Raw genomic sequence first — 19,689 nt, 5'->3', positions numbered from 1 at the left:
CATAAGATATTGAGGAATTCACAAACGTTACTAAATACTAGGTATGTATGTATTTATGTCAAAAGGATCGGGCAGTGAGGCTAAGATTGTATCATTATGAGGTTCATCCGCTGGGACGGCGGACAAACTAGTTTCGTTCTGGAGTATGTGCCGCGCCAGTGGCACATATCTTTTTGCACAGTAACACTGGTAGCTAAGCTACAGACGGTCAGATCGCCTGAAGTCGGCATCTGCTGCGCCTACCCGCACATGGGTCAAGATGGTCCGATCCATCACCGTGACCACACTACTCAGCCTGTTATCAGCGTGAATGAGAGGCGAGTGAGCCAGGCCAAGCGACCATACATACATGGCCATCAAGCTTGGAAGAAAAAGCCACAAGCCACCCTCTATCAGAAGGTACTTTGAGCCAAACGGCTCGCGGCGTTCCTAGCATCGACGCGGTCGTCGTCCTCGTTGGCCGTTTCCTTGACGCTAGCAAGACTGGCCGAACCGGTACCTGATCGGGGACGGCCTCCAGCAACTGGGCCACTACCGCCCTCTCCATCCTGTGCGCCCCCACCGGGAGTATTAGCATAGTTGCCATTTTCATCACGTTCGGGAATTCCACCCGCGCCGAATGTCCCGCTGATGGATCGGTTGAGGGCTTCACGGGAGCGAGCCACGCCGGACCACGCATCCCCTTTGGCGCCCTGACTGCTGGCGAGACTGACGCGGCGGACCGGTGGGTGATTCTCTCGTCCCAGACGGCTGAGACCGCCGCTCGCATCGATGGCACGGATATCCGGTCTTACGGATTCGAGGGTTGCAAGGGCACGGCGTTCGCTCTCAATCTGGCGTACAACGTACTCGCGGAGTGAAAACAGGAATTCTTCACTCGTGCGGTCAAACCAGCGGCGCTTCTCGAGGAGGAGGTTCGCAGTCACGCGTTGGGTCTTGGCACGAAGATAGTTCTCCTGACTGGTTGCTTCGTCGAGGGCGGAGATGGCTTCGTCAACTTTATCGCGGCGCACGCTGCTGCTGGATTTTAGGCGGTGGACGGCAGTTTCTTTAGTTCGTCGGCTGGCTTCCGCTTGCAAGAGCTCACGGAGTAGGATGTGTCGGTTCGTTAATGTTTCCTTGACGATGAAAGCGTCCCCGGAATGATAAGACAGGGAGTCTCCCAGCGTGGTGGCTTCAGCCGTGCCTTGAGCAGCATGGTAGTCGCCGGTGGTTTGAATAATGCGACCCAACTTGCGATAAGCGATGGACAAACCAGGGTGTGTTTCTTGGACATGCATCTGGCCGAGTTTCTCGCCCAGCGATGATTCAGCTAGACCAAGAGCTAAGCAGAAAATATGTTAGTCTATAAGTTAGACATAAGTTGGGATAGACGTTACCTCTTCTCGCTTTGACGACACGTTCCAACTTCTGTCCAGTGTCAAGAGAACCCAAATAGAACATTTTGGCCACTGGGCGGGCTTCATGTAACTCTGGCGTATCGTCTGGAGGTGGAGCAAACTGCTTCAAGACTTTCCGTCTCACGCCGGTGGCAGGTTGCTTCATCCTGACGACAGGTGAATACCCAAAATCGCTTTCAACGAAGAAGACCATTTCCTCATCTCGCATAAGAACATCATTACCGCAAACAACATTCAACCATCTCTGGATGGAATTCTTCACACGTAGTTCGTCTTCATCTGTACCAGCTCCAGCGGAGGTAAGACTAGGTGGCACGGCGGGAACCAAGGCCTCGGGATTGGATGAAATGAGATGCTCTGCCAATTTGATAAATTCGGTGTGAGTTCGACGAACATCTCGGAACTGTGTTGTCCGAAACTTTGGTAGATTTGTCTGGAAAAACCGTCAGCCACTGTGTGTCAAGAAGTCGTACACGAAAGGCAGTCATACATGTACATCAAATCTGATGACAGGATCTTTTCGACCGGTCCTTTCCAAGGCCGTCACCTTGGCCTGTAATTTATATTGAGCAACTGGCCTTTGCTGCTTAGTAGAATGATACCTAGCTGCACCTGGTCGTTGCTGATATTGCTGCTGTTGACCAGCAACTGGGGCCTGGGCTTCCTGTGGACCCAACTGACCATGTTGTGTAGGTTCCGATTGATAGGAAGCCTGTTGAGAGACATGTGACTCGGATACCAACGTAGGAGACTCACTGCCTTCACCAGGCGCTGCGGGTTGGTATGGGGTTTCCGGCACACTATCTTGCGATTGAGAGTAGGAATGACCTCGAATGGGACCCGGTGAATCGGGAGGATCGGAAGGACTTGGAAATGATCTGTTTGCTCGAGGAGAAGACGAACCCCAGGGAGATGCGCCATGAAGAGCGTCAGAGTCGCTAGAAACCGCCGAGTAATCCATGGCTGCGAATGTAGTGGCAGCAATCAGGTGTGCCTGGGTAGACTTGAATTGGTTTTCTGGCCTAGGAGTTGGACATCTCTAATATCGTGAGAGTATATAATATGAGAGGCGGGCTGGCGCAGGGTGTCGATCGGGGTACAAGATATCACAACTATAAGCCGTGGACCTTGTTGTCGCTGATAGTGGGAGGTCAAGTGCAGTGCCGGTCGTGGAGGGAACTCCGCAGCTGGGTACGGTGTCTAATGATTGACCGTAGTTGGTTTCTTGTTTGTAGAATGATTCACCGTAGATACCTCAGGGTTTTCGAGGGTCATGCTGCTTGCTTCTATGCTAAATTCCCTAGATGAGAAAAGGTGGACTGTATCTACTTGATGTGTAAATCTCGGAAAGCGGTATATTCTAAGCATGAGCGATGATTCATAACGTTGGGTGTGAAGTCCTGGTATGAGCATCTAGTAAAGAGGGCCAGGGAATGCGCCCGCAAGGCGCCTCATTGCTCTCAACAACTCCTCATTCAAATCTTCTCTCCTTGCAAGTCCGTTGACAGTACCATTCGGATTGAGTGGTTGTAAAGCCTCTTGCTCAGTCATGTTCGACCAGAGCGGAACGGTCGCCTCACAGATCGTCCCTTCATTCGGCAACGTTCCGTTCGTGAAATATTCACGCATAATTCGAGCAGTGCAAAGAGAAGGCTGTGCGAGAGAGGTATGCTGATATCCCAGTTAGTGTTGAAGCCATCAAATTTGAACACCTAGCGTCCGACAGGGCCGAGATGTTCAAAAGGTAGAAAAGCACAGTCGGAGGAAGTTCTTACCCCATAACCATGATGTTCGAGAAGAACGCTCCCAGGCAATAAACTGCTCATATTGCGTGCAGAAGATAGTGGAGTGACTGGATCGTAGGTATTACCAATGACTAGGACAGGATGCTTTGTTCGCACACCCCATGTTCCATTGTATACTTCATTCGCCCTAACCAACCATGATGCGCATATCAAATCATTCAAAGGGCCGATATCGAGCCCTCCAAATTCGCTCACGTTGCTGATCTCCGCGATGAAAGTATCAAGGTTAGATAACTTGTTCGTACGATAAGATGCTTCGCCACACCGGATACCATTAATTGCATATGGCGTCCGCTCGGAGTTTGTACCATTGCCCACGTAGGTAACCCAGCCACTTGGGTCTCCTTCTGTAAGTGCCTGCAGTGCAACTGCTAGCTTCATCCACCCGGCAGGAAAGTATAGCGCACTGAACATTGCACTCTTGATGGCGGTGTATGTCAGAAGCTCGGTACTATTGTCATCCGAGACGACAACCATTGGTTGATACTTCAGTGACAACAGTAAGTCCTCAACTTTTGCTGCGATAGACTCAGTTGTAGAATTGTCCGAGGCCAAAGCACATGTTGAGGGCGATTTGCTGCAACTGCTGTAGAATCCTTCAACCACCGCATCAAGATCTTCGAGTGCCGACGGTTCCCTTTTAGGTCAGCTTCGTACTTGGAGGAAGACAATGAGGCGACTCACAAGCCGTAATAATACTCAACCACATTCGCAACACCATCGACAACAAGTCGACCTACCTTTTCCGGAAACATGGATGCAACTGTTGCTCCGAGAATCGTACCGTACGACAAACCCCAATATCTGAGAAGGCCATCTTCACCTAGAGCATCGACTATCCGAATGATGTCCCGGGCAACATATGCGGTGCTAAGCAAAGCTGAAGTGTTCGAGTTACTCTGCTGACAGTTATGAGACTGTGCCACTCCAGCAGAAAACGCTTCTCCTATTGCCACATCGGACGAATTCCCTAGATTTGATGGAGGGGCAACGTCCGTCTCAAAGCAGTGAAAGGGGAGCGTATACCGCACACCACTGCTCACAGTCAGTCACATGGGGCTGAACTTAAGACTTGCACCTCTTACCGGGGATCAAAGCTGACGATATTAAAGTGGTCTCCAAGGATGCTAAATCTGTCAGCGTCTGGAGCATTCAAAAGAGTGAATATCTCCGCCTACGTCAACAGATCTTTAGCCCTACCGATTGCAACCTCCACTCCACTCCCGCCCGGTCCACCAGGGTTCATGATGATACTTCCCAAAACAGGCTCCCTTCTTGCAGGGACTTTGACTAGAGTCAAAGACAATGTATCGTTGGAGCTGTGGTTGACATAGTCAAGCGGTACCTCCAAATTTGCGCATTGCAAAGGTGTTGATGGCAGTGGGGTGTCTGGTGATAAGTATGAACACTCCGTTTGCCAGTTGATTGAATGATCGCCGATCTCTGGCCTCTGACCATCATAATAAGACTGGGCATGCGTCAATGAAGCAAGTAGCGAAAGAGCCAAGAGAGAGCCAGTAGAAGTGTACCGCATGGTTACTGTTGTTTCAGTGCAGCACCTGATGAGGATATGAGATGTATACAGCCATTGCGAATATATAGCTCTTGTCAACTACCCTAAGTGGTGTGTGCGTAGAATATGGATCTCGATTTAATGGCTCACCGATAACTTGGTCCTCACTAGGTTTAATGCAACATTACCTAGGTAACATAGTGCCATACTTGTGAATGCTTGTCTGGAAGAACCAAGGTCTAGCGGAACAGGAAGTAGGCTGACGCTTCACCCAAGGTATAGATCTCTCAGCTTCAACGCATTGGGACATAAAGAAGTTTGTCAAATGATTAAACGGCTTGATAGGCGCCAGCTGATGGCTCTTGAGGCAGATCTTGAACGAAAACTGGGGTTGACCTACTGGCAGGCCTAGTACAATGCGAGGGAATGTTTACTGAGCCTGAGTGCCTGTCCAGGAAGAGCGGTTCAAGCCATCTTCCTCGATGAGCTGAACAAGTACAGCCATGGCCTCCTGCAAATTCGCTCTTCACTGGAGTAAGGAAGTACATTCGCGTTTGCGGAGTCCCCAAGAATCACGAACCGGGGGTATGTGCATTCGTCGAGCAGAAGGCAATTGAGTATCCGTACCGGAGTTCGGACAGCTGTACCACTATTTTTAGAGGTGGCTGGAAGAGCTATGTGGTCAGGGCGAAAAAGCTCGGGCCGATGAATCAGTAGCAAATGTCCAGAACTATAATTCTATGATAACACTCTGCTCCGCGCTTTCATACTCAGTTTCACGTCGTGTAGTTCGCCAGAAGGCTGTCTTGTCGAGACAAAGCCTCCTTTGATCGTCACTTACCAATGATGGAAGTGGTGCCGCCGGGTGCTCTGCAAGGATGGAAGTTTTTGGAGGACCAAAGGGATGGATTCACGACTGACTCAATCGCTGTCAATAGTCTCACGATAGTACGCAAGCACAAGCTAAAAAATCTACCTATCCGCGGATGGTTTACACTGGTCGTTGATATCGAACAAAAATAGTTCGCTCGGTAGTGGTTGTATTAAGGACAGCCTCAGTGCTGTCCCAAAGAAGGTTAGCCAGCATCCATATTCTTGGCGCTGCTTGGAGGTTGAGGCTTTTTGTCTTTCTCATCATCAACTTCCAACACCTCAAAATCGAAAGGAGAAAGTATTGTAACAACATCTATTTGCGGGGTTTTCATTTCTCTGGATCGGTTATTTTTGCATCTTGATTTTGAGTTTTGCCCTACCGATCAAATATACCTTAGAAAGCCAGCAGTACAATTGGCAAGGGGATGGTAGTTTCTAATGGGCGAGTTCTGCGATACTCCACTCTAGCGCGATCAAGCAAGCTTCATCTTCAATACTATCACGGGGCATTTTCATCAGCTCGACGAGCATTTTCGTCGTCCCCTTGGCGGACGTCAAGCCTTCATACGTCTGCCGACGCCCAACATGCACACAAGACCAGAAACATTGGCATCATTGCCCATATTGATGCTGGTAAGACCACCACCACTGAGCGCATGCTCTATTATAGCGGCCACACTCGACGAATAGGTGACGTGGATGAAGGTTCGACTGTAACCGATTTCCTCCCAGCCGAAAGAGCTCGCGGCATCACAATTCAATCCGCAGCAATCACATTTGAGTGGCCGCCCACGGAAGAATGTGCTTCGCGCAGAGGTGACTCCACGCACAGTCTGCAGCCACGAGCTCGATTTTCCCACAATATTAATCTGATTGACACTCCTGGCCATGCAGATTTCACATTCGAAGTGCGACGATCACTACGAATCCTCGATGGCGCGGTGTGTATCCTCGATGGAGTAGCAGGGGTTGAGGCTCAGACTGAGCAAGTCTGGCATCAGGCCGGAGAGTGGAAAATACCACGAATCACCTACGTCAATAAGCTCGACCGGGAAGGTGCGGCTTTTGGCAGGACTGTCCGCGAAATAGGATCGCGATTGAATGGCTGGCCTGCTGTTTGTCAGATCCCATGGTTCGAAGGAGGCAAGGGGCGTTTCACTGGAATTGGTGATGTAATCAATCTCCAGGGTTACCTTTATCCCCAAGGAGGTGATGGAAAGGGTGTCCAGCAAATCCCATTATCGGTGCTTGACAAAGATTATCCGGAGCTTGGGACAGAGCTGAAACGAGCCCGCATCGCCTTGGTTGAACTTCTCAGCGAGCACGATGAAGAGCTGGTTGAAGCATTTTTCGAAATGGAAGAAGATCACTTGGCCATCACCCCAGCTCAGATTCTTGACAGCTTACGACGGTCTTTATTATTGGACGACTGCTCGATTATCCCAGTCTTTGCTGGTGCAAGTTTCCGTAACATTGGCGTGCAACCCCTCTTGAATGCGGTCAACAATCTGTTACCCAGCCCAATTGAGCGACCAGATCCGGAAGTGAGCATAGGACGCGCATGCGGAGGACTGTCTCAATTGATAAAGGGTGAATTGGTCATTGCGAATGCGTCTGATGCATCAGCGAGATCAAGCAAAAAAACCCAGCAGCTGAAAGGAGCTGAGTTGGGAAACACTTTGCAGGGCTGTGCTCTTGCTTTTAAAGTTGTCAACGACGCCAAGAAGGGTGTTCTGGTTTACATCCGAGTGTACTCTGGAACGATTGAGCGCAATGCACTGCTCTATAATACGAATTTACAAAATTCGGAGAGAGCGGGCACGTTGTTACGCATGTACGCTTCAGATTCCGTCCCGGTTCAGAGCTTGAAAGCAGGGGAGATTGGGGTGATTGCAGGATCCAAGTTCGCTAGAACAGGAGATACTCTCATCTCGTACAGTGGAAATAAAGCTGTGCCTCCAGAACCTTTGAACTTGCTACAGCTGCGCCCCATCAATATTCCACCACCGGTTTTCTTCGCTGCAATCGAACCCAATAGTCTCAGGGAGGAGAAAGACATGCACGAAAAGCTCGGCCTTCTGTTGCGAGAAGATCCCAGTCTTCAAGTTACACAGGATGAAGACACTGGACAGACATTGCTCAGTGGCATGGGAGAACTACATCTTGAGATCGCTCAAGATAGACTCGTCAATGACCTGAAGGCCAATGCCCGGATGGGAAAGATCGCTATTGGATATAGAGAAACACTTCCGAAGGCTTCGAAATCTATTACGAAAAGTCTTGAAGGAGATCGTGCAGCTACCAAAGGGAAAGGAGCTTGTGAAGCTCTCGTAGAGCCATGGGACCAGTCGGACGACAAGTTGAGCAATACTTACGAGAGCACGTCAGTACTCGAACAGGATGGTAACCTCATAATCGTCCAAGCGCCTTCTCTGGACAAACGAGGAAGACCTATCAATTCTGACAATGTGAGTTTGCCGCCACACCTGAGTTTGACTGAGATCCAAACTGCATACACCAATGGAGCACTGGCAGCGCTGAGCCGGGGACCATCGTACTTGTATCCTTTGCGAAACACGAAAGTCACATTGACGCTTAGACCCGAAGAACACATCTTCGGGATTGAAACAACCTATGCTTCCCTCACTTCGGCAGCCAGACTTGCCACAATTGCGGCTTTTAAGGATGCTACAAAGGAAGTGCCCACGTCCTTGATGGAACCTGTGATGAACGTTGACATTAGCATCGACGAGGCCAGTCTCGGTTCCATAATTCAAGACATCTCATCCACACGAGGCGGCCAGATCGTCTCGCTAGGTGATCACGAGGAAGACAACGCAGAATCAAGTGGTGGCCGAAAGCATATTGATATACGCAAGATCTACGCCCCAAAAGACCCCTTCGAATCGTCGTCTAGCGGGATAGAAGAACACACACAAGTCAACCCGCAGAGAACCGTAAAGGCGAAGGTTCCCTTACGTGAGATGGTAGGATACCTCAAACACCTCCGGAGCATGACTGGAGGAAGAGGAACGTTTGTGATGAGTGTTGACCGATTTGAAAAGGTCACTGGGCAACGGGAGAGGGCCGTCATCTCTGAACTACGTGGTGAGACGTTGTAAGACAAGTGTCATTGTGTCAGATGTCAAAAGGGGACCGGATGGTGGATTCACGGACGCCTTGGAGTTAAATAGCTATCCACCCACGAAGTGGTGTGGAATTTGTACCAACAACATTTCATCTCCAAATATTAGACTTTCTGCCCCGTCAGTGAATGAGGACCTCAGGGCATGGCTTAGATTACTTAAAATCTCAGATTTGTCCTCTCTGAATAGAATAGAAACAAGAGCGGCGAGCATGTTGTTGCAGGGGTGATAATTATTGATGAGGTAGCGGAAATAAACATACTTTCGGCGAACCTTTGTCTCTAGCAGGTCCCCCACCTCACTTTCTTCGAATCACCGCTCATCTTCAACATACCATAACCACCACCACCTCAGCCATGGCGTCCAAGGCGATGTGGGAGGTCGATCCCGAGACCAGGAGTAAAGTAAGTCGAGATCTTCCTCGTTGTTCGCCTCACAGTCAACTAACTAAGCATCCCAGCTCGCACAACTGGGCAAAAAGGAGGGTGCTGGTAACGACAAGTGTTGCGACTGCGGCGCCCCTTCACCGCAATGGGTGAGGACCTCTCCTTTCCCTCTTTCCTCGGGAAACAATATAGACTGACCGACTCCGTCTCTAACACTTAGGCATCCCCTAAATTCTCCACCTTCATCTGTCTGCAATGCGCCGGCACGCACCGCGGACTCGGAGTGCACGTGTCGTTCGTGCGCTCCGTGTCCATGGACGCCTTCAAGCAAAACGAGATCCTTCGCATGCAGTACGGCGGCAACAAAGCGTGGCAAGACTATTACAACAAGAACGCACCGATTCCCTTCGACGAAGCGACCATCAAAGAGCGGTACGACAGCGAAATCGGCGAGGAGTGGAAAGAGCGCTTGACGGCGCAGGTTGAGGACCGCGAATTCGACAAGACCGCTTTCCTGAAGGAGCGCCAGGCGATACTCGCAAAGCAGGCGAGTCGTTCGGCCACGCCTGCGGGCGGAGTCAGAAGCGGTGCCGGCGGTGGGAAGCAACCGGGCAGTTCAGCTGCGTCGAGGACAGCCAGTCCCGCACCCTCGAAACCGAGTCGGATCACGGCCGAGCAGAAGAGTCAGAATGAAGCATATTTCTCGCGGATGGGTGAGGCCAACGCGGCGAGGCCGGAGGGCCTGGCTCCCAGCCAGGGTGGGAAGTATGCAGGTTTTGGGAGTGCGCCTCCTGAGCCTCAGTCACAAAGTGGCGGTCTGCCCACGGCCGATGATTTCTCGCAGAATCCGATCGGCGCACTGACGAAGGGGTTCGGATGGTTCACCACCACAGTCTCGAAGCAGGCCAAGGTCGTCAATGATTCTTACATCCAGCCGACGGCGAAGAACGTATGTGAAGCTCCTGCCTGCTGCCCACAGGCCCCTTGTTCTTTGTAGAGCAAGGAAGCATATTTTCCATGAAATGGTCCACTAACTCCCCGTTTTCCATTTAGCTCGCCTCCTCAGACTTCGCATCCCAAGCACGCACAGCGGCATTCACTGCTGGCCAAGGCATCACCAGTGGCGCCAAAGGCGCAGCCGAGACCTTCAACCGGTTCGTCGAGGGCCAGGACGAGAAAGCCAGCTCGGCAGCTTCGAACCGGCGACACGTCGAACCCGAGCGGAAAGATTTCTGGGACAGCTTCGGCGAGCCCACGGAGAACACTAGTGCCACGACGAAAAATAGCAGCATTGGTACCAGTGCGATGAAGAAGACGACTACTCCACAGGCCAATCCGCCGCTCAAGACCAAGGATGATGGCTGGGGTGATGATTGGTGATGATTATGATGAGCATGGGGGTGATTGAGGTGGATTTTGAAATGTTGTTATGGAATGATCGATCTCTTGATCACGTATGGACGAATGTTTGGAGGAGTATTTGGTTTGCATGGGGAGAAGTTTTAAGTTTAGATCAAGCATATACAGACAGGTATTTTGGATGAATGTCGATTCTCTCTGCAGGTTCTTCGATGATGGAGCTTCTGACTGAGTGTATCAACAATCCCCGGGCTTCTAAGAATGAGACATGAACGCTGTAGAATTCTCAAACACCAATATTTAGGAATATCCAATGGTCAGTCCCATTTCTCTACCTGGATTTCCGTCACCAACGCCACCCGCTCCAGATATATCAAATATGCCAGATCCAGAGCCGAGCCAATGCAAACCAAAGAAGGCACGCTCTTTTGCCACGTCCAGTCGGTCGATCCCAAACTCCACTTTGAGATGCAAATCACAGATTCAGCTGGAATCGCGGATGAGTCCGTATCCGCTCGCCGTGCTTGACGAAAACCCACATCATGGGCAACATGGCCAACGCAATGAAAGCGAGTAAACTGTTTCCCCAACCGATGCCCAGCGTCGCATACAGCCGCCTGCCAGCGAGGGGCAAGAACGCACCGCCCAAGCTCCGCAGCACAGTATTCGCCGCCATGGCACTGGCTGCATACGCGGTGTACGCATCGACGAGATAGGTGCCCACGGGCATGAAGGCTGTGATCAAGCCTAGACCGAGGATAGTCGTGCCTATGATCGGGACGATCCAGTGGACGAGGTAGTGGGCACTCCAGCCGTAGAGGATGAGGCCGACAGGGATCAGAACCGCTCCGGGCCAGAGTAATGGCAGGCGGTATTCGGGTTTCATCTCGCCGCCTTTGGCAAGGCGTTTGAGGTACGAATCGGAGAAGAAACCAAATGCAAAGAGTCCGACGAATTGGCCGACTCCGAAGCCTAGATAGACGAGGCCGACATTGCTGAGGCTGATGCCATACAATTCATGGAAGACGGGTGTTAGCGTTGTGATCAGGATATACATATACCCATACGTGACGGCGATGTACAGGGAGAGGCCAAAAACAATTGGGGAGAAGAGCAACATTTTGGTTGGTCGCACGATTGAAATGAGAAATAGTTGGCGTGGAGTTTTTGACGATTGTAATGCAGATCGAAGTTTGTCGTTGCCTGTTTCTTTTCGCAGTCGTTGGACCTTGCGCTCGAGTAGAATAGGAGGATAGGTCTCTCGCTGGATGAAAGCGGCGATGATGAGCATCACGCCTCCCTGAGAACCAAATGTCAGTTTGGAGTTATAACTGTCCGGGTTGCCCGCTCGAACTTACAACTATGGCAAGAAACCAGAAAGCCCATTGCCAACCAGCTGCGGCTGATAGATAGGATCCCATGACTGGGCCGATGGAGGGACCAAAGAGGATCGGAAATGTCCAAACTGACATGACCCAGCCACGTTGGTCTTGTCGAAAAGTGTCGGCTATCGATCCCGAGCCCACGGTGACAGGACATGAGCCAACGGTACCAGCCAACAAACGAAAAACAAGGAGCATGGACAAGCTGGTAGATCTGGCACAGCCTATATTGAACGCGATGAACAGAAAGCTGTTGATGTGATACACCCAAAGACGGCCGTAGAGCTCAGAAAGCGGCGCAATTATAAGAGGGCCAAACGCGTAACCAACAATGTAGATAGACACAGCGAAAGATGCCAAATCAGTGCTTTTCTCGTCGAAATCATCCATCATTTGCGGTACACCGGGAGCAAACATTGAAGATGCAAGCGGCCTGTTGGTAGCATGTCAGTACTATTCCGGCCAAGGACGCCTAGCAATGATTGCACACGAACGTTAAAGTAGTGATGAGTGCTAGCAGGACAATATTTGTCCATTTTCGCTTTGAAGGCCAATTTAATGGGTTTTCTGGATCGTCAGGGCCGTCCCAGTTCACCACGTTTGGATCTGTCGTCGGCACGATCTCGAAAGCAACGTCTTTGTCCTCGTGCCTCGAATAAACCTTCTCCAGGTCACTTTGTTCGGCAAAGCGCCGGGCGTGTGTTATTTCATCTGTAAGGCTTGTACTTGAGAGCGATGGCGACCTGGCGGCTGTGCCAGTCTCTAAGTCTTTCTCGGACATTTTTGGAGTGTCAGAAGGGAGCAGAAAGAAAGCTCAAGATTGCGGGGCTCGATCAACAGAGAGATAGATATGTCACCTCATCGTGGAGTAATGAATCCGAATACCACGCTCGGTATCAGCACAAGCACGTCAAAGTGGAAGACCTACAGAGGTGGTGGTTTGTTTTAAAAGAAGGAGCAAGTCCTGGACAGTTGTGCCGACCAACCGAAGAGACTTGGGAACCTCGTTGACTCATGTTCATAGGGTATTTTTTTTCCACTAAACAGTACATAGTGTACCCCAGTCAATAATGGTCAAATGGACTGAGGTTGGATCGAGGCCGGCAAAGCGGCAAAGCGGCAGAGAATGTGGGGATGAATTGGTCCTCGTTGAAGTCCAATGTTGGGGCTTCTTTTCGACCGCGCAGTACGGGTTACCAAGTTGGGCGCCTCCACTCTGGTCGAACACCGAGGTTTGAAGGCCGGGTGAGGAGTTCGCAAAGTAGCCATGGAGTTCGGATTTCAACGTACAAATTCATGGATATTGAGTGGCCTTAACCGTAGGAGCTAGTGCAGCTTGATGAACCAATTAGAAGTCATCACCAAGACGCTACTGTTAGCTAGGAACCTAAGTGCTAGGTGCTCATTCAGGTACGCGGTACTTGACCCAAAGCGTGAAACAACCCTTTGATTATGTCCAACCTGGACCGTGGGCCTGACATATTTCTCGCGAGTCATGAGAAATCCAAACCCCGGAATCAGCTATAATCCCGCTAATACCTTCCAATGGTCAGACCTTACTCAATTACAACGGCTGTTGTGGTTTCATAGGGCACGAATGAAGCTCAAGCGAAAGACATATGGCTGAAAAGCCGGGGTAGGCGAAATCGAGCTTTCTTCTTGGAGAAGGTCTATGGAGGTTGTTTTCTGGCCCCCCTCTCGAGTTCTATAATAATTCCAGCGACTTGGAACCCCAGTAAGGGTTTGATCGGGCTGCTCAGCACTTTTACAGCTTCTTGATCACAATAACACCGTCCTTTTGTGGATTGTTACAAGCGCACAGTTCTCGCCGCACCAAATCTCCCTGGGAAGCGAGATACCCATCCTCGTTCAGCTGGATTAAGAAGGTAAGCCCCTGAGTATCAAGCGCTCGTCTGCAAGGTCCATCCGACTCCTAGGGTGAGGTGAGGGACCACTGGGCTATATAACCACCGAAAAACGCCGTTATATCTCTCTCTCGAGTTTGTACGCTTGTCCTGTAGGTATACCAATTCTCTCCTTTGATCGATACTTCGATCATCCACTCATTCATTTCCCGCAATTTGATACTCCTACATGATACTCATACTTGTTGTTTGGCTTTTGGCACTTCTGTCACTTGCACAGGCCGCGGTGCAGAGCAGTGTTTGGCAGAAAGATGTTGATGTCGTTGTCACGTTCGTGCAGACATCCACACATTACGTGTGCCCATGTATCAATGTGTTCACCACAGACAAAACATCGGCGTACCCCACCAACACTGCTCATCCTCACTCCACTTCATTTGCATCCTTGGGGTCTAATGGAGATTGGGACGATTGGCAATACGGACACGACAGTCAATCGGGCACCTTCCAGCTAACAAGCTCGATAATCCGTTCTCGACCTTCCCCAGCTTCCACCGCGGTCTCGGTTCCGAGCTCCTCCTCCTCAATCAAAAGCGGAACTTGGTCTTCACGAACTTCGAAATCTAAACCTTCCGATTGGTATACATTGCAGCCAAGCAGTACCTCTTCCTCGAGCGTATTGCTCTCCCAGTCTGTACCCTCAACAAGTTCGGATTCTTTACGGATGACAACAAGTACAACTTGGGAGCACAGTTATTCTCACACAACTATATCATCCTCGATAGACTTTACTTGGAGCTATTCAAAGAGCACTTCCAGCACCGCCACTATTTTGACAAGTGCATCTTCAAGTACTATTCAGTCCACTGAAAGCACCACTAAATGCTGGTGCCCCACTGCCACTACCACTACAATCGAGATCACAACAACGTCGCCTAATTGTCCAACATCTACCGCTACAACCACGGAAGTTACCACAACAACCGCAAGTTGTCCAACCACCATTTCCACGACCACGGAGATCATAACCACAACCGCCACTTGTCCCACGACTACTTTTACAACCACAGAGTCGACGACTACAACAGCCAGTTGTCCCACGACTACCTTCACAACCACAGAGTCGACGACTACAACAGCTAGTTGCCCTGCAACCACTTCTATTATCACCACAAGTTCCTGCCCAACTACAACCACTAGAAGCAGGCCTACACCTATCTGTAGGCAAGGGTTTGATGTCAGGTCTAAGAGTTCGACAAATGTCGACGATAATACAAGTTTAGGGGTCGTCGGAGGGCGTGCTGCATTCGATGGCTCTAACAAAATATTCAAACTTGACGCGGAGAATCGTCTGGTAGACGCAAGTCACTTATCGAATTGCGTCAAGCAGTGTACCTTCTCCCTCGCTCTCCTTTTCCGTGAATTTATACTATGGTGCTTTGGCTAACGATAGACAACGTGATCCACTAGTGGGCGACCAACAGGATTGCCAACGTCAATGCAGCGGTAAATGCCCAATCACCAGTTTGGTTTGATCCTCAATCATCTATCGATCAAAACCACAATCCAACTTGCACATGTTTTGTTGGTGAATTTACAAAGGTTTTCAGCTGCATCTGTGCCGACTACTCTATTTTCTCTACTGGTGGTGCTGCAACTCCATCCCAACTGAATGTCGGAAATGAAATTCCTGGAGGCTTTGCCCGGGTGTCACCCTATGTCGAATGTGTGGACTTTCCAGAACAGCCTACCACGACCACGACCACAGCCACAGCGACAACTAACACGACCACGCGTTCTTTCACCTCACTTCCTCCGTAAGTAGTTTTCCAGGCAACGCGAGACCATCCTTTTTGAATCTACGTTTACTAACAGCTCATCTCTAGAGCACCGACCTGCACAAGCCCGACGGGAGAAAACGGTGTCGGCGGCTGTCCAGACGACTGCTCTTGTGATCGTGATCCCACGGGTGATCGTCCGGGAATCTGCAATGCTGAGCTTGATTGTTTAGGCGCTCCCCCATGCGCATCCGATGCAGACTGTTCGGAAGGACGAGCTTGTGTTGCTTTTGGCGCATCCACGACAATTTGTCAAGGTTACTGTGCCACATATTTGCAATGCATTCCCCCGGATTCCTCTGCCAGCAAGTTGTTTGTCCGAAGGGGACGCCGTTACTCTGATGCTTCGGACTCTGCTGAGAGGAAGTGACCGAGAGTAGGTAACATATATTGATACCGGTCCATAAATACCCCGTCGCTTTCGTGTGCTTGATATTGGTTGGTACAGTGTGCGTGCAAAGAAGATAGAGTACTTTGGCTGAGAATGCTCTATCGGATATCTTTCCTGAAAGGGAAAAGTAGCGGCTAAGACACTCCTTCGAGTCTTTGACACAATCCCAGCCTGCGCAGAACCAATCATGGATCTCCATTCGATGGCTTTCGCATTCCATGCCGTCGTGCCTCGCGCCCTCTGCCTCGCGCCCGCCCTGGCCGCGAGCAGCTGCCAATATCTGCGCCAACAATTGGGCTGAGCAACCCTCAGTTGGCTTCTCCCCTCTTTGCCCATTCAGAGCCTAGGATATAGTCAGAATGTTGTCCACAAGCCACAATCTGCCTCAAGGAGGCTGGGGGCCAATTTCTCAGCCTGATCAATTTTGTCTACTTGTTCACCCTTCATGGTCAATTCCCTGCTCTCCTTCCTCGTCTCAACACCCTCAATCTTACAGCGGCCATGGCTGAACTCGTTGCCAGCATCATCGGCATCTCAGGTGCCGCACTGAAGTTAAGTAATGGTCTCTACAGAGTTGCAATAGCTCTCAAGAATGCCGGTCAAGACGTTCGAGATATAGCTAATGACACCGCTCAATTCTCTCGGGCTTTGAAGGAGCTCAGTAACAGCCTTGACTCCGATACCCCTTCGATGGCTCGTGCCAGGAGCATTGCTGGGGATGTCATTGCCACTTGTCTCTCCATCCAGAAAGATGGCGAGAAACTCTTGATCGTTTTGAAGCCCCTCATCGAGCAAAGTCAAGGCTCAACGCCACTCTCAAACATTATTCTGAAGATTCGATGGCTCTTCGAGAGGTCGAAATTCGCATACCATAGAGAACTATTATCAAATCTCAAATCGACACTTCAATTACTTGTTTCGGTCATTATTTTGGAAAAAGTGCCAGACAGGAACATGATTTCTCAGTGAGTATTCCGAGCATTCATCACGCATCGCGGCGATGATATATCTGGACTAATAAGAAAATCAACTCAGTTTGGTTGATGAGGTTGTCAATCTTCGACATGTCGTCCGAGGTGGAATGTACCACATGGAAAACCACCTACAGTCTTCACAGCTCTTGGAAGCATTCCAACCACAGACATCACTTTCCGCTCTGACTGGCGCCGGGAGCATCTTGGCCATTGAAGGGCTTGATAGGGTAGAGAGCGAGACTACCACAGGCCAAACTTTCGATTCAGTTCCCGATGATGGGGCTTCTTCCTCGAGCGATATGACTGTTCAAGGGCAACAGGAGCCTTCAGATCTGGCCCAGAGCGCAAGTGAGGAAGGCTCTACCTCTGCAATTGGTGCAGTAGGGCCATTGGCTCTTCTCCCTTACTTTCGAGCCTATCTGGCACAGGAGAGAGTTTGTCAATACGCCAACGAGGCTCTTGAGTCAGTACAATACGATCAGGACGGTAATCCCATCGATATGCAACGCGACTCGCAGACCAATCTGAACACGCGATTCTCAACTTCGTTTGCAAGTAACGACTCTGCGCAGAAGATTATTAGGGGAGACACATCCATTGCAAAGGATGGTCCTGCTACAAACAGCCCTGGTATGGTTGTCGAGAGCCCCTCGCCAGTCCCTAACGCTCCCCAAATCGTCAGTGGTGATCTACGTTCTCATACACGAGCTGCCTCTGCGATGGACCAGTCACCACCTCTGCGGGATCCTGGCATACTTCAGCAGCCCCTCCGGACGGAACAGACTACGCATTCGCAGATGTCTTCCGATGTTCCACGCGTATCCCCCTCAGATCCCACACCTCCTGTACCGCACACCGGGATGGATAGCATCAAAAACTCTACGCACTATATAGCTGAGCCTCCAGCATCACAGACTCTCGAGATTTCATCTACAAGTGTAAATGCTCCAGAGCCCCAGCCTAAGGAAACAGAAGAAGCCGGGACGCATTTAGACCTCGATCCTGACGTCGTGATGTTCGTAACACATGACGGCGAAGAGATTTCAATACCTTTCTCGAAGTGTCGCAGTTACGATGCCATAACTTTGTGACATACATATAATCCATCGATACAGGATCTTGTGGAATCCGTGAGGCAGTATGGGTTCGGTGATCAAATCAAGTCACCGTATTGGAGGAGTCAAATACGTGACGCTATTGACAGATTGCGGACTGAACAAATAGAAGCCTTCCAGCGGGGATCCTGGGGTCGTTCCTATTTCCTAACTTTTCAAAAAGATATGGGCAAAGGACCACCGATGAGAGTAGGGGTAGATGGTTGGGAAGAATTGGCCCAACCGAGCACACTCATCATGATCAGTTTTGATGAACCTGACCTTGCACAACGTTTTGACAGTCGAACAAAGGAGGAGGTCGAGATCGCCAGGGCAGAGGAGAACGCAAGGCTGAGAGAACAGACAGCACGAAAAGCAAGTGTACAGGCACAAAGATTTGCCGAGATCAAACACGGCGGCGTCTCTCTCGGAGAAAGAAGGCGCAGGCGATTCAGAGGCCTTTTCTTCCGGGTCCCTGATAAATAGCCACAAGGACGGACGCGGGCCAGCCAGTGGCCCCATTTGGTCTACGTACATGTCCAACCTGGCGTTTTACAAGGCTCAATCGCTTCAGCCATCCACTCACTTGTACAGGATGGCTCCCAAATTGCTTTCAATCCAGCAACGCAAAGAGTTCGCAAGGACGTCAACTCGATGGCGCAACAGAATGGTCGCATGTGGTACCAAGGACACTCGCAGCTTTGCAATTCCAACGACCTTTCTTCTTGGAGAAAAACGAAATGCAGCAACTCTTGAGTAAAAGGCACAGAAGGTTCATGGGCGTGGCGAAGCATAAATAGTTCTCGATCTCGAGCAGCGTGGTCTGAACATGGGCTTGAATCTTACCTGATCGAAAGTTCGAGACGTCAGAAACGTAGCTAGTATTTCAGCACTAACATCTCACGAAGTCTCGCTCTGGACATATAAAGTATATATACATAGAAACTAGATTGGTCAGCTTTCGCTCCCAAATAATACACAGCAGCCAATGGCTAGCTGGGTAATTCAAAGGACCTATTGGACAGTGTAAAACAGTCCTATCGGCGATCTGAAGGCCGCCCCTTTGGATTCACCCTTGCTACATGGATCGAGCCATCCGAAGCGGGTCAAGATCCACGGATAGGGCCTCACAGATGGACTGTCCGAGTAAGGTGCAGCAGAGCTCGTCATCTCTCGCACAGATAGGAGTGTGGGGTTCAAATTTTGCAGAGTGGTTGAGAAACCAGGTCTAGATCACACTGGCAACTCCAACAAGATAACACTATCAAAGATTCTGTATCGGTGGCTTCCGGAGCGCCATTATAAACATTTACTAGCACAACGCCATCAGTTAACCGATCGCGATATCTACCAGAAGAAACGGAGATAAATCTGAATTAGGAGAAAATGCATATCGGCGATGTCTATTGTGCGAGAGGAATGGACTGAACACCAATGCAGTTTTTGGCGGCTGTCACTCGCTTGGCAGTATGTGAAAGCAATGGAAGCCTGCAGTTTGAGCACGACCGGCAAATGGCAGAACCGGGTTTTATAACCATATGGGAGGGCTAGCCACTAAAGTTCCAGGCGATCAAAGGGGGGATCAGCCCAGCAGACTTGAGGTGCAGCTAAGCTCAGGTACTCACTCGGGGGCTAGCCAGTTACAAGTGTCCGTTTAATGCCC

The 19,689-nt window shown here is 50.3% G+C and overlaps 6 protein-coding genes across 6 annotated transcripts; 3 read left to right on the top strand and 3 right to left on the bottom strand.

The window, feature by feature from the left end:
- Positions 1-392: 392 nt before the first annotated feature.
- On the bottom strand, positions 393-2,361 carry LTR84_002874 (uncharacterized protein; the record flags this gene model as incomplete). The annotated part of the gene is made up of 3 exons (XM_064846474.1): positions 393-1,324; positions 1,380-1,833; positions 1,891-2,361. The coding sequence occupies 3 exons, from the start codon at positions 2,359-2,361 to the stop codon at positions 393-395; spliced, it is 1,857 nt and encodes a 618-aa protein (XP_064706084.1).
- A 452-nt stretch (positions 2,362-2,813) lies between these two features.
- LTR84_002873 (uncharacterized protein) lies at positions 2,814-4,739 on the bottom strand (the record flags this gene model as incomplete). The annotated part of the gene is made up of 5 exons (XM_064846473.1): positions 2,814-3,071; positions 3,176-3,842; positions 3,890-4,240; positions 4,291-4,332; positions 4,384-4,739. The coding sequence occupies 5 exons, from the start codon at positions 4,737-4,739 to the stop codon at positions 2,814-2,816; spliced, it is 1,674 nt and encodes a 557-aa protein (XP_064706083.1).
- Positions 4,740-6,016: 1,277 nt separating this feature from the next.
- MEF2 (Ribosome-releasing factor 2, mitochondrial) lies at positions 6,017-8,713 on the top strand (the record flags this gene model as incomplete). The annotated part of the gene is made up of 1 exon (XM_064846472.1): positions 6,017-8,713. The coding sequence occupies one exon, from the start codon at positions 6,017-6,019 to the stop codon at positions 8,711-8,713; it is 2,697 nt and encodes an 898-aa protein (XP_064706082.1).
- A 380-nt stretch (positions 8,714-9,093) lies between these two features.
- On the top strand, positions 9,094-10,503 carry LTR84_002871 (uncharacterized protein; the record flags this gene model as incomplete). The annotated part of the gene is made up of 4 exons (XM_064846471.1): positions 9,094-9,141; positions 9,198-9,272; positions 9,344-10,072; positions 10,177-10,503. The coding sequence occupies 4 exons, from the start codon at positions 9,094-9,096 to the stop codon at positions 10,501-10,503; spliced, it is 1,179 nt and encodes a 392-aa protein (XP_064706081.1).
- Positions 10,504-10,957: 454 nt separating this feature from the next.
- Positions 10,958-12,645, bottom strand: LTR84_002870 (uncharacterized protein; the record flags this gene model as incomplete). Its single annotated transcript, XM_064846470.1, has 3 exons — positions 10,958-11,782; positions 11,841-12,297; positions 12,359-12,645. 3 exons carry the CDS (start codon positions 12,643-12,645, stop codon positions 10,958-10,960), a joined length of 1,569 nt encoding a protein of 522 aa, XP_064706080.1.
- A 3,814-nt stretch (positions 12,646-16,459) lies between these two features.
- LTR84_002869 (uncharacterized protein) lies at positions 16,460-18,023 on the top strand (the record flags this gene model as incomplete). The annotated part of the gene is made up of 2 exons (XM_064846469.1): positions 16,460-16,923; positions 16,994-18,023. 2 exons carry the CDS (start codon positions 16,460-16,462, stop codon positions 18,021-18,023), a joined length of 1,494 nt encoding a protein of 497 aa, XP_064706079.1.
- Positions 18,024-19,689: the final 1,666 nt, after the last annotated feature.

The sequence above is a fragment of the Exophiala bonariae genome, assembly GCF_035927105.1.
Source record: "Exophiala bonariae strain CCFEE 5792 chromosome Unknown scaffold_14, whole genome shotgun sequence".
Taxonomy (NCBI): Eukaryota; Fungi; Ascomycota; class Eurotiomycetes; order Chaetothyriales; family Herpotrichiellaceae; genus Exophiala; species Exophiala bonariae.
This window is presented reverse-complemented; position numbering and strand designations above follow the sequence as displayed.